Source organism: Hippoglossus hippoglossus, chromosome 20 (assembly GCF_009819705.1).
Source record: "Hippoglossus hippoglossus isolate fHipHip1 chromosome 20, fHipHip1.pri, whole genome shotgun sequence".
NCBI classification, from domain to species: Eukaryota; Metazoa; Chordata; class Actinopteri; order Pleuronectiformes; family Pleuronectidae; genus Hippoglossus; species Hippoglossus hippoglossus.
In genome coordinates, this window is record NC_047170.1 from 14,318,045 (window position 1) to 14,335,806 (window position 17,762).

At 40.4% G+C, this 17,762-nt stretch overlaps 1 protein-coding gene across 1 annotated transcript; it reads right to left on the reverse strand.

Annotated features, from left to right (window-relative positions):
• Nucleotides 1-12,557: 12,557 nt before the first annotated feature.
• en2a (engrailed homeobox 2a) lies at nucleotides 12,558-17,096 on the reverse strand. The gene is made up of 2 exons (XM_034571859.1): nucleotides 16,148-17,096; nucleotides 12,558-14,319 (listed from the first exon to the last, which is right to left on the reverse strand). The coding sequence occupies exons 1-2, from the start codon at nucleotides 16,635-16,637 to the stop codon at nucleotides 14,000-14,002; spliced, it is 810 nt and encodes a 269-aa protein (XP_034427750.1). The 5' UTR covers nucleotides 16,638-17,096; the 3' UTR covers nucleotides 12,558-13,999.
• Between the last annotated feature and the right edge of the window lie 666 nt (nucleotides 17,097-17,762).

Consider the following 17,762-nt stretch of genomic DNA (forward strand, 5'->3'; position numbering starts at 1 on the left):
TTTGATCTCAATACTATGATCAGTTTGTTTAGTATTAAACTTTTGCATAAGCAACTGTGTTGTGCATGATGATGATGATGATGATGATTCATTTTGATATATTTTGAAAAGGTTCAACAGGAAGTCATTGAAATAAACGGCGGAGCTATGTTCAGTTTTAAAAAGAAGCCTCCAGACATCAGTAATCCTTCAAAGTTTCTACTTCCACTACACTTGCAGTTCAAAGTTGTTGTAGCATTTTCCCAACACAGCTGCAACAATACAGCTGGACACATATTTATTCATAATTTGAATTAACATTAATAAAGTTGTTGACCTCAAAGGAAAAAATATTGGTGGCTTGTTTTGTGATTAGAAAAATAAAATCCGGTCCTTTCATTTTTTTTGTTTTTTTTTTTGTTTCTGAACTGTTTCATAACTTTTTTTCAGAATAAGAATTTTCACGCTACATGCATTTTACAATCACTTGTTAATTCTGTGGACTTTTGAGAAAATAATTGCCATTTTTAAAGAATCATTGCTTTCTTTGTTTTTGTTGTTTTAAGTGTTTCCACATTTCATTATTGATTTCCTTTCTTTTATGTTTTACTGCTAAATGCTTTTGTCCATTTGCTCTAAATGAGTATTATCTGCAGCTCTGCACTGACGTCAAGATCAGATTTTCCACATGATTATCAATATTTGTATGTTTTTTTAAGCACTTTAAGGACAACCATATGTGTGATTTTATTTCCATCACTCTCTCTCACTATACTCGAACCTGCACAATTAAGAAGCGTGGCTCTCCATGGTGCTCAGCAGTGTGCAACAGCCCACTTTAGCTGGAAAATACCAGGTGTCGTGTCGGTTCTTGTTGGTTTCACACAGCGACTCCAGTCCCTCCCTGGAACTTAGTTCTCAGGTCTCCATAGGATTGAGTGTTATTTCCAGCTTGTTTGTTGCAGTGAATAATGAGTACTCTGTAAGGCCTGATGACATAATTTGGTGATCGCGATGGAAAAATAACCAATTACGGTGCTAAGAAAGTGCAGATTGGGAGTACGCTCGTGTATTTTCACTTGACTGGCACCACCTGCCCTCTGTATGTCACACTCACTTCACTTATCCCACAGTTGTGAAACCGAGCTGGTGTCTGCCAGTTGTGTGCAACCCCCAGCAGACGCACACACACAATGAATCACAGTGGAATGGACTTAATAATAATGCCGCAGTTATTTAGATTTGCTTTGCCCATGACGAATAATGTGAAGTGCAGGATTGAGAGTTTGGTGGAAGAAGGATTCAGTGATGGTAAAAGTGAGGGAACTCCCCTCAGTGCTTCTGTCTTCACCGAGACAGCAGGAAAGTTGGGAGTCAGAGCAACTTCTGGAAATATGTGTTTTTGTGTGTGTGGTGTTGAGGAGTTGAGCTGTTTTTTTTTTATTTTGTCAGATTGTGCAGTTTGACCTGCTGCAGCTTTGGTTTTCTTGCATCTAGTGCGGAATATTTTAAAAACATGTTGGGGAGTAGACATTTAGCAGGGCAGGAACATGGCGTTTGATCACATGCGGTACTGAATGAGGAGTTTGCTTCAGTTCTGGCTCTGGTTGTGAATCTCTTTCCTCTGCGATGTGCTTTTTAAAAAAAAAAATGTTTTACTTCATGAATACAAAGCACTTTTTTCTGTTTGTACGACTTGTGTGTGAGATCATCTGAGCTTATTGAAAAGCAACTTTCAACATCTGTGCCAGCGTTGCACCGGTGTAGTTCAAATACATTAAGTGAATTTTCTAAAGTTGGCGGCCCTGTGAAAAATAATTGACTGACATTCACACTGCGTATCTGACTTCCATACATTTAAAGTAATATTATACTTTAGCTTGATTCACCGGTGTGTTACCAACTGATATATTGTCACTCACCTCAACAAGACTCCGTAAACTTTCTGGCTTTAGCTGCTGTGAATTTGTCTATTCTCGTCTGGAGTGCAGACTTTTCTTCTGGCTGTTTTTATCAATAATTGCAAAGCCAGAAAGTACAAAGAACTCAGCCACTTCAGTTTGTGTGTGTGTGTTTGTGGGTGTGTGTTTGTGGGTGTGAGAGGAATTTGATTGTCAGTGTAAAGGCACCAAAACAGGTGTGAGTGTGTAGTATCATTGCAAAGGACCAGAAATGTATTAAAACTGATTGTTCAAGCCAATCTTATCCTAGTTTGAACCTGAGATGATGTATTAACTCTACAGCAGTTGTTTATACGAAGGAGCCACATCTTTACAGTTTTTGAACATTTTATTTTATCTTGAAATAATGTAATTTGTTTCCTCTCAAGCTTAATGAGACAGATCTCAGCACCTCAGCTGCTTCGTTCTATTCTCTCCATCTTTATTTTAACATCAGCTTTTCCTAGAAATGACACCGATGAAAAGCATCAAATGTAAAGTACTTGCGGGATGTTGCTGCGTCACAGCAGGGATGAGAGGAGCTTGTTGTCATGTGTGAAGTTTCAACACATTCAGCTCTGCAGTAATTTACACTTCTCCAGATATAGCTGTCAAAAATCACACCAGACTTTTTCACTGTCACTTCATTTTAATGAATCGGCTTATTCATCTTTCCCATTTAAACCATTTTTGACAACTTTCTCGCTCCATATGTTCATGTATAATCAGTTGTTTTCCTTATTTGTTTATTCGCTTCTTGTCGCACATTTTATTTCCACTTATTTATATAGTGATTTAAACTCTTACAAATGAGAGAGATCGATAAATGTGATACTTTATTCTTCCCCAAAGGGAAATCGCTGTGTTAGTGCAGCAGTAGAAACAAAAGACAGTATTTCCACCATATATATATTTCACCATTAGAGGAAAATAAGGGTTAAAAAAAGGTAGAAAATGAACAGCAAGAAGGTAAATGATTCACTGACGTGTTGTTTCAGACCTAATAATGTTTCTTTAACACTAAAACTAAATATTAAAATTGCACAATTTGTGCTCAAAATCAGCTTTTCATAATTTACCTGGGGTTCAACACTAACAAGAAACTTAATCAAATATTTTTTTGGTGTGCATGAATTGTACCTTGGATATTCTGCATGTCACATATCTCATGATTAATTCAAACATTGGTTTGCTCTTGATTTTTATTTAATGAATCCAGTCATCCTCAAAGTTGGGATAACACATCTCTGAATGTGAATTATTAGCTGTAGCTGCTAAACTGTGATCCTGTTGTTAGCAGGTGTAGAGGTGCTGGTGAATTGGTTCATGGTCCAGGCTTGTCGACCATGACTGGTGCACAGTGTGACAGGTGTGTTAGACAAATGAATCCTTTCACATTTATGCATAAAGCACATTCTCCCTGTAGCTGTTAGTTTTGCTCACTTTCTACACTTCTATATTTTATTGGCTTTGTGCCTGTAGACAATTCTTCTTTTCACATCATCAAATTACCTCGTGCCGGGTTAAAGAGTTGAATTTGGATTTGTAGCTTTGTTGTGGAGTCAGTTTTCATAAGAATAGCAGGTACAGTCCCACATGGACAAGGCAGCTCCATCTAACTTTACTTCTCAATGCTGCTCATTCACCTTCCTCCTGACAAAACCATTCAAGATCAAGGACAGCATCACCTTTGCCACTAATGAGATTGTTTATTTAGCAAATTTCCTTGTGGACTTGAACTGTGAGAGAAAAACAGGCCATGCATAGCAAAGCACATAATCAACTTTAGCAGCACAGAGCTCTGAAAGCCCCAGGTTATACATGTTGTGACAGTATAACACAATATTGCTTATCTGCAGTGGCTGCATGTTGAACATGTAAACCTCTCAGAGGCTGCTGAACTGAACAGACCACATTATTACTACATCCCGAACAAAGTGGTGCTGGATTTAAAATGTGACATAATCTTCTAAAGAAAGACATTTGGAAGGGATAGCTTAAATGTTCTATACTTTACTCCTCATGTTAGGTTTTAAGAAACATAGTGTATTACAAACCGAATGTTCAAATATACTCATACGATAGAATCTCAGCTATAAAGTTACTTCATCACTTTAACAAACATCTTTACAAAGGCTGGTAATATTCTGATTAATGCCGGTTAGTAGCGTTTTTCAGCTATAACAGGTCAGGTCAGGTTATCCTGGCTGATATGATTCTTGAAGGGAAATAACAGGAGTTAAAGTTCAGATACAGATATTAGATGATATATGTTTTTAAAAAATCTGCAGTGATTTCTAAGATTTTGTTATCAGTCCTTTATGACAAAGAAATGTAATTGAGACTTTATATTTTTCAGTTTAACCATACACTTTGATATTTTTTTTTTTTTACATAAAAAGTCAACAAATGCACAACAGGCTTGTGTTTCTTCTGTAAAAATGAAAGTTTTCAGCAAATATCAATGCAGATACTAGTACGTCTGTGAATCAGCTCATATCGGCCGCTTATATCGACCAACCGATAAATCGTTCAGGCTATTCAGCACTTGCACTCGCTGCACTTAGGATAAATCATCAAAAGGCTAAATGATTTGAAGCGAAAAGTAAAAACCACCCTAAAGAACATGGGTGTAGGACAAACACCCACGTTCTTACAAATACTCCTAATTGTCTAACAGCTCAATGTGATACACAGGAGTAGCAGCAACGATAATTTTACCAAATTCGGAGTTTAAAATCTTTGTGGCTACTCATTGTATTGACGTAGTTAACTTTGTTTACGCCCATTGTCTAATCTCAAATTATTTATCTCCAATCCCATCAACTGTATTGTATTAAAAACTCAGAAGTGTCACACATTTTAAAAATGGATTTTTAACATCACAAATCCATCCATGAGCTGCAACATAGATTAAACTGATGGAAGAGCCTCTGGGCGTTGATGGTTTGCAATAATAATGATGTATGTGGGGCACAGTTCTGCCTGGTGCACAGCAGAATTTAATTTTTGCTTAAATCCGTCAATGATTTGCAGGCCTGCTCGCCAGAGCCCGTGTACACTGCTTTATTTGCTGATGTAGATTGGCTTCCAATCTGTGCGTAAACGTGTGAGGCTTTACTGTATGTTTGCTTATCAGTCCAGCCATCCCATCTATTCAAACAGCTCCCCTTTCATTTAAGGCTGTGTGCTGGCTGGGCTTTTTTTTCTCTTCTTCTTGTTCTTCCTGGGACCTTTTCTGTTATTTTGGGACCAGATGGCGAGGGGCACGGAAGCGCCTCTTTTGTCCCGGCGCCCCTGTGAAAAGAAGCTGTCCTCCCTAATGTAATCAGCGGCACCGGAAGGGTCCATTTTGGGCTGTGAAAGAAGACAATTGGGTTTGGACACGTCTAGATTACAGAAACGCAGAGTTCATCTCCCGACCCTGCCCCCTTTGACCAAGGCTCTGGCACAGAGGATCCTCATCTTTGATCAGTGGAGGGTGGAGGTGCTGATCCGACCTCACGAGAGCCAAAGGCCACCCCCCACCACCACCTCGCACCACCACCCCTCCCTGTTTACCCTGCACTTGGCTGCTGCTGACACCTCCTTCCGGAAAGAGCCAGGGGTGGTGGGTTTGGTTTGGGCATGGCGGGGGGTGCTAGGCGGGTGCGGGGGGGGGGGGGGGATACCATGACCTGTCTAGACACTCCTGCTTGTTGCCCCGGTGTTGCCAAGGGGACATAATGAACTTTGACCTCAAATGTAGTTGGTTAGGAGCCACTCCGGTTATGCGGGGAAGACATTTTTTTTCTTGTTTAATTGTCGGGGTTGGGGGGGTGGGGAAGTGAGGCGGAGGTATGGATTTGACCCACATTACACAGAATCTGCTTTGAGGAAACACAGGCATGAATTTGTTGGCAAAACTTCCTTTTTTTATTTCTATATTTGTGATATTTTCACTTTACAGGACGACGAACAAGACGGATCACAATATTGACTGACAGATATTGATGGACAGATATTGACAGATTGACAATATTGCTGACTAATTTGTTTGCGTTAGTTCATCTGACCCCGTGATGACGCGTCTTGGAGGGAGGACTGATATTTTATTTATTTTTTTGGGACATTTCATTTTGTTATATTCTCAAGCACCGTAAGTAATTTTTGAATTTTTATTTATGTTGGATCTCTTAAAACTTCATATTCCCTCAATATTTAAAATTCACATTGGCTGAGAAGAAATTGTCTTTGAATTGTGCCTTGTTGTGCAAGTTGTCTATCTTTTCAAGACTTAACATTTTATTGTTTGCTTCTACTTCATCCTAATGAAACTGTGATTTTATATTTCAGTATATAACAGATATTTACATGACGTTCTCCTGCTCTCTTAAACGTGACATTTTTCTCGTAACTTGTACTTGCCGAAAACACATGTACGTAGATAACTTAAGTAAATATAAAATGTGGTGCAACAAATAAAGCTGCTAATCTGACTCCACATCTTTGTAAAAAAGATTAGACTCCAACAGTGATGTAAAATATTTTAGCATTTTGAGTTTTAACACCTAATTTGTGGCGTCTGCTCATAAGTCGACAAGGTCTGTGTACGATTTTGCAGATAATAGGATGTATTTTTTCAATATTGAATGTACAATTAGTAGTTTTATACACAAATTGAAATATTTCGTCACGCACACAGAGAGGTTGATATTTATCGTGCGTCATACTTCGTCCTTTGCCTGGAGTCCCTGCTTTTTGGCCTGAACCACAACAAATCCTAACGTGTGAATTGGCTCTAATGTTGAGGCTGTTCCTCAGGAGTGGGTGTAGTGATTCCCCCATCATGGCCGCCACTACCAACCCCGCCCTCTCGCCTGCCACTCAGGAGCGGTTAAAATGGCAGCATGCAGCAAAATGAGTGAGAGGGAGAAAGATGGCAACGCCCACTACCTCAAGCTACAGCACAGTCGACTGAGCCGCAGCTTCGCCTTGTGTGCAATCTCAAAGTGAGATGACGATTTTTGGTGCAATTGTTCGTCTGAGTACGATGGAGCATCTCCAGATGTCTAGACAGGTAGACCAGCGAAGGGTTAACAGGGTCTGATTCATCCAAAGTCGGTGTTTCACGACCCTTCTCTGTTTTCGAACCACAACATGTCCAGATACAGAAGCAAATGTCGCTGTATATTCTTCTGTGAAACAATTTTACAATTCATCCAAATATCATTCGCGAAACCATGGCTCCAATATTTACAAATGCAGCCAAGTAGAAAAGAACTGTGCAAAATTTCCTTTTTGGATTTTATTGCTACACCGACTAGATTTTTCCACAAGTCTTCACCCAGGTCTTTGGCGAGCTGCCATTTTATTCTCCAAATTATCTGCCGGCGTTTGGCTAAGATGGAAACGGGACTTGCTGATTATCACAGAATTTCCTGCTCTGTTCCATCTAAGATGTTAAAACCCTTTTACAATATTCACATACTGTGTGTTTCTCAGTTGTAATATGTCTTAGTTTGGGTTGTCAGCGTTGGCCACAGCATCATTTGTATTCTGAAGCGGTGCAGTACAGTATTTTAGCGTATATTCATTTTTAATGTCGAAAGAACAAAGTGCTATGATCAGTGATCATTGAAAGCCTTTGCTCTTAGTCAAACAGCTCTCGTGCATGTGCTTATTATGTCATCTAACTAATACCAATTAAATACGCTACACCAACCCACTGCTGTTTCATTGAGCTGAAGATTCATTTAAAATGGCTCACAGAGCGTAGATGTGTATATCCAGTCTCAATAAACCCACTCAAATTAAGTATCACACCCAATCACTTTAAATCTTCGCAGGTCTGGCTGCTGTTTCAGAACAACTCTATTGCAAATCATTCCATATCCAAACTGCACTGTGGAGAATTTTTAAGGCAAAAATCCAAATCTGCTATTTTTAGGTTCTTCCTGCTCACACAGAATGACATTTTATTATTGGCTCTTGGTGTGAATGTGTGTGTGTTTTCTCCTCTCGCTTCCTCTCCACAGTGTAGAGAGTTGGTGGTGGACTACGAGGAAGATGTCATGCTAAGGATGGGTTTTGGTGATGATGTCGCTGCTGTTGATGCAGCATCGAGCTCTCACTTTGTGCCTCTGTCAGCTATGATGCGTAACCACACAGTGAGTGACAGGCCCGTCCCCGGGGAGAGCAAGGGGCCTGAGGTGAGTCAGATGTATCCTTGACCCTGTCTAGCTGTGTGTCAGCAAGCAACACAAACTCAGTACAAAAAAAAGAGGAAAGGCCAGAACTGCCATGACTGTACATTATACATCTTAATTTAGTTTATAGCAGAACGTAGGAGGGAGTTTTTCAGCAACACCTAGAAACCCGACCATCCTCAAGAAATATAGTTTTCATTGCATCAACTCCCTTAACTTCTGAACTATGGAATTTTGCAGTATCTCAAATCACAGCTAATACCTTGAACACCTTATGTGTACATTTGTGAATCTTTTTCTTACTGAGAATGAACCAGGTACTTCCGTCCATTACAGCTAGAACAAAAAACGTCTAATCCCAGGTTGGGATGTTATAGAAAAGTCTTTCTCATCAGTCAGCACTTGTTTTTAAAGCTTTCGTATTATTGAGGTTTGCTTTTGTTGCACAAACTTATTTTAGCTCAAAGCTCAGAAGGTTGGTGCCGGTTATTTCCAGTACCTGAGTTTATTACTCTGATGTTCTAAGAGGAAATTTCCAAAAACCTTAACCATTACAATATTTACTCTACAAGATATGTATGGATACGTATGGATAAGTACATATTTTTTATATACACCTGGTCAAATCGTCTTATCACAAATGACTAATCAGTGCTTATTAAAGCTTTATTCAAACCAAATGATCCAGGTATTTGTGTGTGTGGGGGGGAATATGCTTCTCGTTTTTGATTTTCTACACGAAAAAGAACGTAAACTGAAATTTTATAGATTTTATGCACGTTATTGTCCTATTACCTGTATTATTATGATTGTTTGTTCTGAAACCGCTGATTAATCAATTAGTTGATCGACAAACGAGTGTTTAACAATAATTCTGATTATGGATAATGACTCAAGTGATCTTGCTAAGTAAAGCTCCCAAACACTTGTAGCAACCATTTCCTGAAATTCTCTGATATTTATCATCGTAAATAAAATGTCTTTTGGTTTCTGGTCAGACAAACGAGCAAATTAAGTCACCTTATGCTTTGGGAGATTGTGATGGGCTTTTTAAAATTGTTTTCTGTAACTCTATAGATATAATGATTAATCGACATATTGTAGATTTACAGATAATACAAATTATCATTAGTTACCGAGCTTATTTTCCTAAGTGTTAACTAAAAGTTAAAAATGGAACAAAAACTGTTGATTCTAAGATTCTGTGAAATATACTTGAATTGTTTTGTTCAGTGAAAGATGAAAACTGCTTCCACTCACCAAAAGATAAAATCACATCAGTACGTCAATTTAACAGTTAGTGTCAGTTAGGTTTTAGTTTCTAATGGGCACAGTCCTGTAATTTGACCGAAACCAGGATCAATGTTTTGTCGAATTATTAGAAAATCTGATTCTTACAAATATTAACTCTCCATGAGTGTTTCCTGTCGTCCTCTCTCGTTGTTTCTTCATTTTGTCCAAAAAAAAAGTAAAATCTTTTTTATTTTATTTCTTTTGGGACGCATCATTGATTCAGTAAATGTGGAGAAGCTGATCTTTGGGTTTCATGTTTTTAAGTTGGGTCCCACCTCCGCCCCACCAACCAGATGTGGGGCTACATGGGAAAAAGTACATGGACATTTTTTTTCTCCTTCTTCCCTGAATTTCGTTTAAGTGAACAAAAAGAATCTTTAGTGAAAAGTCTTGCATCTGTTTTTTTTTTTTTTCTTCAAGGGGTCACTCAAACACCGTGTGTGAAATGAGAGTTGCCTGGGTGTGACTTTTCCAGAAAGCATCCGCTCGCTATTGTCTGCCCAGTCAACTTCTGCAGGCCCCAGTGCCCTGACTTCCATACATGAGAGATCAAGGGTTACCAAGGTGCTATTGAGAGCGGAGTGCTCAATGTGAGAGGGGACAAACCCGTCCACAAAATACTCATTTCCTTTGCATGTTTGGTGCCTTAGTGGGGTTTCAGATGGGGTCACTGACACAGCTACTGGGTTTTTCTTAATGAAAGCTCGTGCTCGTCTTGTCAGTGATTATCTGCAGCCTGTGCAGCATACATACAGTGTGTGTGTAGGTTTATAACTTAGACTCTAATTTACCCAAAAGAAAGTTTGTTCCGACTCTGGCTGTTTATCCGGTGCCAGACGGAGGCACCTCGTGTAGAAAAGGTAAAAGTAGTTGAGTCCACCTCTCATTCTTACCAAAAAGTTCAGTCACCGAGGCACGGCATTAACTTGTATTCTAACAAGATTAAAATATATTCGTCCTGGGGATTAGCATAGTTAGGTGTCCTTTTTGCCTTTTTTTTTACGGCGCTGGTGCGGTGACAGTGCGCTTTGATCTGTGTTGCGAGGCAAGAGTCCTGGCTTGGACCTAGCCATTCGAGTGCCAAGTGTGAAATTGGCCTGATGTCATCCCCATTCTTCACCTTTTACATCTTTCACCACTTTAATTATGTTTCCGCCACAAAGCCCAGGCACCTCGGAGCAGATTCCACTCCGGCCGTAGGAAGCATTTAGAAACTGTGGGTAAATGACACAGTAGGGGAGGGGGAGGATGGTAGGAGAGGTCATAGCAGGATGGGGCCCTTTTGTGTTTGGAGGTAGACATTGATACTTTCCTGATGTTTCCTGCGCTCACTTCCATTTTTACAGCAGGAGAACTTTCTGAAATTGCCAGCGATGCTACAGAAGATGATTCCTGGTATTTTTTTTTTTTTACAGTTTCTACATCCTGCTCAAGAAGAAATGCTTATTTCTCTCTAATCTATGCAGATTACTGATGATTTATCACTGTCGTATGTCATGTCATGACTTGACGCTCGCAGTTAAGAGCCCTGAACGACAACCACTGGAGGTGACTCGACCACCTGACGCTCACTTTCAGAGATGAGACGCATTATTCTCGGATCAAAGCTTTTGTTCCAGGAGAAAATTTCCGTACAGCTTTGACTTATTGCTCATGCATTGGTGTCCCGATCTGAACTTCAGGGAGCTTCTCTGCCGGTGAATATTTTTGATGAAGGTTCTTATTGATGCGCAGAATGAAGGACCAAAACAACAGGGGTGTGTGCAGGAGGAGACAAATGAATGAAACGTGTGGGTGAGTGTGTGTACGTGTGTGTGTGCGCGCGCCAGGCAAGAATATAATAAAACCAAGTGGGGATGTGTGTTTTCGTGTGTATATATAAATATATGTATTTGTGTGTGTGAGGGAGAGAGAGTGTACGAGTTGGTGAGTGAGCGAGCCGTGTGTGGAGAATGGGTTACTGCAGGGTGGGAGGGGGGAAACCAGCCACCTGCAGCCATGACAGGCTTTGACCTTCATTGCTCTCTCTCTCTCTCTCTCTCTCTCTCTCTCTCTCTCTCTCTCTCTCTCTCTCTCTCTCCCACCCACCCCTCCTCTCTCACTCTCTCCTTTCGACTCCCATTTCTGCCTTGTGATAGAAGCGCAGGCTCTTTTCAGAAGCGGCGTGGAGGACTGACCGTCGTGAAGACGCTGCTGGGAGCAGCCCTATCTGCTCTAATGGTAGTCACCGGCCGTTAGACATGGCGTTCAAAGACTAGTGGCGCAAGTATGGAAATGCAGATAAGGCATTGTTGGGGAAACATGCCTGGGAATTGTTTAAGGCTTTCTCTCCTTTTGCATAATGTTGGATGCTTTTGCCAATGTTTTAATCTCAAAACCTGTAAATTAGATCCTCCCCGAATCAACACAGAATGAGAGACTGTTTGTTATGCTGTGAAAATCCATGTTTGTGATTAAATCTGTGAATATTTGAAAATGTTATTGTATGCATTTCTTTTTTTTTAAGCCAGTAATACTGCAGATTGGTCCCATTTACTGTTTTAACCAAATGTTATTTATTAAGCATTTTTAGGAGATGAACATTTGTTGATGTAAACATGTCAGAAACTTTGTGTATAATCTTCAAGCTTTATTTACTCTTCTTTTGCTGTTTTCAGGAGGCAGTTAATTACACAATTAATACATGATACAAATTATGTACATTTATACCAAAGAATACTTCCAACATAAAATAAAAAATAGCATCGTATTCTACAACTCTGTGTTGTAATTTTATTTAAACATGTTCATATATAGATAGATATACGCTGATGAGTAAATTCATAACGTCGTACCAGCAGTTCTCATAAAAGGCATTCAACTTGAATAGTCTGCATTTGAAGTAATACTGCTTCTCTGATTCGGCACAGTTCTGTTTCATAAAAAGTTCACACTTGAACTTTAAGGCAAAGTGTGTTTCTGTTTGGTGGATTTTAATTCACACACACTTTTTGCAGATACACAACAAAAACACATTGAAAGGCAAAAAGTCCACAATTTGGTATGGATACAGTCTAAAACTTAGCTCGATCATACGTTCGTCAGTGAGGACCAGAGTTCATAAACACAGTTATTTGCCCAAGTACAACAAATTGCAGCTTTCATGCAAAAGGCCCCATAAACTATTTTTCATTCACATAAAAAGGAAACAAAAACAAAAAAAAGAAGTTATTGCAAGATAAACAAGCAGTGTAAACACCTCAGATATCTACTCTAAAGCAACACTGGTCATTGGATAGATTTTTTTTCTCAATATAATCTATATAAATACACATATGAAGTCCTTTCAACAACGATAAGAGATTTCCAACATTTGTAATACAGTCACTGACGGATTTGCCTTTTATGATATATGGATATGTGATAAAAATGTATATAGAGAAAGATTTAACAAGAACATCCAATAACCTGCTTTTATAGTCTATACTCAAAGAGTGCGCAAAATGGTTGTCATTGTCTTTATGCTACAGAGTTGTTTCTGTGACTTTATAGGCAGCATTATAGCCTTGAATTTGCTCAGCTACAAAACAAATGATTTATATTGCCATTAAAAACTATAATAGCTGCTCTGATGCATTGGTATAACGAAGGGAATACGCGCATAATAGTTGTTTTAAAGGCTATGAGACGACCACAGACGTATAAACAAGGCTTAAGTCAGCATTTTAGTGAAGTGGCGTGTTAGAAAAAAGTCGCTACCTCTTTCTAATAATTCCTGTGAATTTCTTTTTTAAAAAACGTATCAAAATTCATTTTCTGCCCAATTACAGCAAACACCTTCCTCTGTCCATGTTCTTTTAAAAACATTAAACAACCAAGGAAACCAACAAGCATGGAAATAAAATGGAAAAAAAAAAATCGTGTTAGCATTTATTTAAAATTCACAGTAGCCTGGATGCAGCAGAAAAATATTCTTTGGACTTAAGTTGGTTCACTTTCACTGACAGATCGAAAAAACGTCAAGTGCCAGTTCAATGTAAAATGACGACAATCATGGATATAGCAGTAGGCCTATATATATATAAAAGATGAAGGGTGTAAGCATTTTTACCTCCTGGGGGGGTGTTGGGGGGGCGACAAACAATGAAAACATACCTTTATACAACATCTTTTATAGACGTGATATTGCAGAAATATCTCTTATTTTTTTTAAACAATTTATGCTGGTATACTCTGTACACTGGCCCTTTATTCGATGAAATTATTGCATTGTAGGCTTGATTAAACCTCCCATAGAACGAAAAATCACTATAATCCTCCTATAGGAACATATAGAGATCATTAAATATCCCTGTGGGGACGATACGATGACCAGTGAGCTTATTGTGTATTTGTAGTATATTTTTAAAGTATTTCTCGTGGTGTCCTGGACCCATTGTAGAGCTGCGGTGGATAATCTGTTATAGTGATAGAAATAATAATTTGTGGTATTTTTTATCTGCTGTGTCATTAAATATTCCTGTAGGTAGAGTTTTGCTGTGATATCTGTAAAAAAAAACTATATAGGGTTACTATAGGTTCTTTTTCGTCAGGAGGCTGCTGTTACTTCTCTGAAATTCATCAATCGCTGTCTGATTTTTCGTCTTTCGACGTGACGGTGGCGTGATTGTAAAGTCCCTGTGCCATCAGGTGCAAGGCCAGGCCGTTCTTCGGGCCGGTGGCCTTCTTGATTTTGGCCCTCTTGTTCTGAAACCAGATCTTGATCTGGGACTCGTTGAGGCCCAGTTCCTGCGCCAGGTTCTGCCGCCTCTGCTCGGTCAGATACCGGTTTGTCTGAAACTCCGTTTTTAGTCTTTGCAGCTGCTCTGCGGTGAAGGCCGTCCGTGGTCGCTTGTCCTCTTTGCTGGTCGTTTTCTGCTTTGGTTTGCGGGATCTGGGCCCTGTAGTGGAGAGGGATTTGGGGACGAGGGAGGGAAACACAGACACAAACGTATTGTTAGCATCCAAACAGGGTCGTTATTATGCGTAAAATACAAAATATAACTATGGGTAAACTTCAGCATGGGCCATAACCAAGGAAACTTTAAAAGTATAAAGTAAAAAAGATAATTCATTTCAGATTATTCCATTAACAATACTCACGTGTTGTGCAACTTTGCATTTAAAATAGTGCCTACAAATGTGTGTAAAGCACGTGCGTAAAGTGTATTTTATAAGAAAATGTTGATATTAAAACTTATTCCAATCTCAATAATTGAGAACTTAGTAAACAAATGGTTATTCGGGCATCTGTGGTCATTGTATTATTGTCTTTAGAAGCTTTTAATTTTGTGGGGAAAAAAATACAAATATGTGTATTTATGATGCCCTCAAACAACTTGGATAAACCAGTTAAAAAATGAGGCAAAAAAAACGAGAAGCTGGTTGTAAATATGTTGACACGTTCACTGGAGAAAACATCCAAGAGGTAAAAGCTCCCCTCCCTCCCTCCCTGTTTCTATCCCCCTTCTCCACTATAGCACACACATATGTACACACACACACACACACACACTCTCCCTCCCTCTCACACACACACATACACACACCACCACCTCTAGTAAAAAGGAAATTATTAGCCAATAGGGCAACACTGGAAAAACACCAGCAGCACATCTCAGCCAGGAGGCCTAGTTGGATATATTTCAGTTCAGCTACTTTACATTTTTTATAACTGTGCTAAAAGCTCATCAGTGGTGAAACGTAAACAGAATTTGAGCAGCTCACATCAGAAACATTTTACTTTTCTATCTGCACGCAGAGGCCTGTGTGGTTCAGTTTGGTTTCCTCCTCCAGAAACATGAGAAAAAACCACGACATAATTCAGGACGAACCCTTCTACTCATGAATCAGCCTCTGTAAGCAGCCCATATACAAACTGTGCAGCTCTACAACTCGTAGTAGTCGCCCTACGCCACTCTATACAGCATTACATAATGCATGAGAACAAATTGTACTCCACTTTGATGGACACTACAAGATACACTAGATGCTAAATCTGCCGAAGGTTCCAGTCATTGTTTTCTTAAGGACAAGGATTAGAAATGATAGTAAAAACTCGCACTGAGCAGATGATCCATGCGCTAACGGGAGCGTCCATTGTGAAAACATGCATTTTTAATTCATCCCAAACACAACTCCAGCGCTACGAAGCGCTGCGAAACAGCTCTGCCAGGCGCACCTCGTAATATTTTGCAGATCTGCAGATTCTCAGCCTGTCAGCGCGCATATGTTTACTACATGTGGTACTTCAGTATCATCATATTCACAACCAAGGGAAATGTGTAAGAATTCTGCCGGAATTCGTGCATTTTAGTGGCGAAAACCTCGTGCGTAATAGTTCCGAAAAATAGCCGCTTTTAGGTTTGGGTGTATTTTCGTGCGTAATTATTATATAAAGATTTAACAAAGTGTTTCTGTTAATAATCATAATAATAATTTCTTTTCTTTCTAGTTTGCATTTAAAATTAGGCCTAATCTCAGCGATTCTTTCCCGCTTTGCTCCGGGACATGTTTGTTATTACTGGATTAGAGTTTTACGTTCAATATTTATTTTTAAAAACGTGGATTAGTATTTGCTTAATTCTCAGTTTGCGGTGCTCTGTAAACGGTTCGCTCCGCTCTACTCGGCAGAAGTCGGTCACGGCACTCGGGGTCAGTGTTACGGGGTATTTCAGGTTACCGAGAACGGAGGGCCTGTAGTAAAAACGCATGCACGGTGCCACCAACCTGAAGAAGGCCTGTCCGAGTATCGGGTGCAGTAGACCCAGGCTGGCCACAGCATGGCCTGAGACTTGCTGGCTGGGTTTGAGCTGGCTTGGGAACTGTCTGAGTCTGAGCTTAGGCACTGGTCTCCGTTCTCCCCGCGGGGTTTCAGGGGCTCTTCGGCGGCTATAGCAGGCTTCTTGGCCGCGGTAACTGTGTGCGGAGTGGAGGTCCCCTCCGCCGGCACCGTGCTCCCCACAGGCTCGGTCTGGGGCGCGGCGGGGCTGTTGTGGCTCTCCCGCGACGCGAGGCTGCCCTCTTCGCGGTCTGCGTCCCCGTCCTTTCTTTTGCCGAAATCCGGCCGCAATATGTTGTCGATGAAGAAATTGGTGACCCGGTGAGGGATCTGCAGGTTCCCCGGCGCCTGCAACAGGGGAAGGATGGCTCTGTTGGATTCATCCGCCGACTCCTGCCGCTCCACCACGTCTCTGTTGCCGTGATCATTTTCTTCCATACTGATTCACTTTCCCCGCTTTACTCTCTTTAACCCCTTTATCGCTCTCTCCGCTGCAATACAATTTGCGAGGAACTTCGGGGGAAATTAAATTGCAAAAAAAATAAGAAAAGGCAAAAAAGCGCACGCGTAAAATAAATAAAAAAATCAAACTCAAACAGTAGTGAGTGCCCTGGACACCACGCACAGCCTTGCGGTAGTGTCCTCTGTGAAAAGCATACTTTTTGACATATATTCCCTCAATCTCGGGTTACAACTGACACCGCGTGAGCTAAAACATGTGCCATTTGCGCACCATCCAATTTGGCGTTATCCGATTTCAGAGTGCTCGCTGATGCCTACACCTAAACTAAACTAAGGGTAAATAAAGAGGCTCCTAAACTGATGCTCTAATACTCTCACTCTGGAGTTTTGTTCTTATTTTCAATACGAGCCCCCCGAGTGACGTTTTCCCACCGTCCTCCCAGACACGTGCCTTGGACCAATGGCGCGGCAGGAACCGGGCCACGTGACGCAGACTCCGGAGCAGTCCACAAACGCCCATCCTCGCCTCGGTAAAAGGGAAAGAGTCCTGGAGTATAACGAAGAAGAAGCCCTAATTTAAATCCAGTGCATGCTCCCAACTCCCAATGATTCATGCGCGTTTAGGAGCAGGCAACTTAATTTACTGGAGTTTTCGGTTTGCGCAGGAAAAACCCGATGCGTTTCTTTCAAAACAAGAAAAGAAGGGAAAAAACAAAACAACAAAGGGAGATTGAAGCGTTGCTTGTCAAAGTGGGTTGCGGGGACCCCCGGGGTTTCGTGTTTGCAGGGCATGCAGGGATTCCCAATAAAATAATACATGTTCATTTTACTTTAACCCACACTAACACACCTTTAGATGATATTACGTCCAATTCTCGGCACTTTTAGATGCACGTAGTTACCTGCAGCTTCATTATTGATCCAAATCTGCTTTCCTGACGCCAGATGAAGCACAATCCTGTCAAAAAAGGGGCCTCGTGTGGATGTGTGTCTGTGGATCTATGACGTGAAAACCTTTGAGGCAACATGTGTTTAAATATCGCGTGAAAAAGCACAATGAAAACCACAGGATCTGTTTTATTTGTCTGGGAATAAAAAGCC

Bases quoted from the DNA above. Each gene is read 5' to 3' on its own strand.
- en2a (XM_034571859.1), bottom strand. From the start codon at position 16,637: ATGGAAGAAAATGATCACGGCAACAGAGACGTGGTGGAGCGGCAGGAG. The intron at 14,320-16,147 runs GTTGGTGGCACC...TCTCCACTACAG, and splicing joins CTCGGACAGGCCTTCTTCAG to GGCCCAGATCCCGCAAACCA.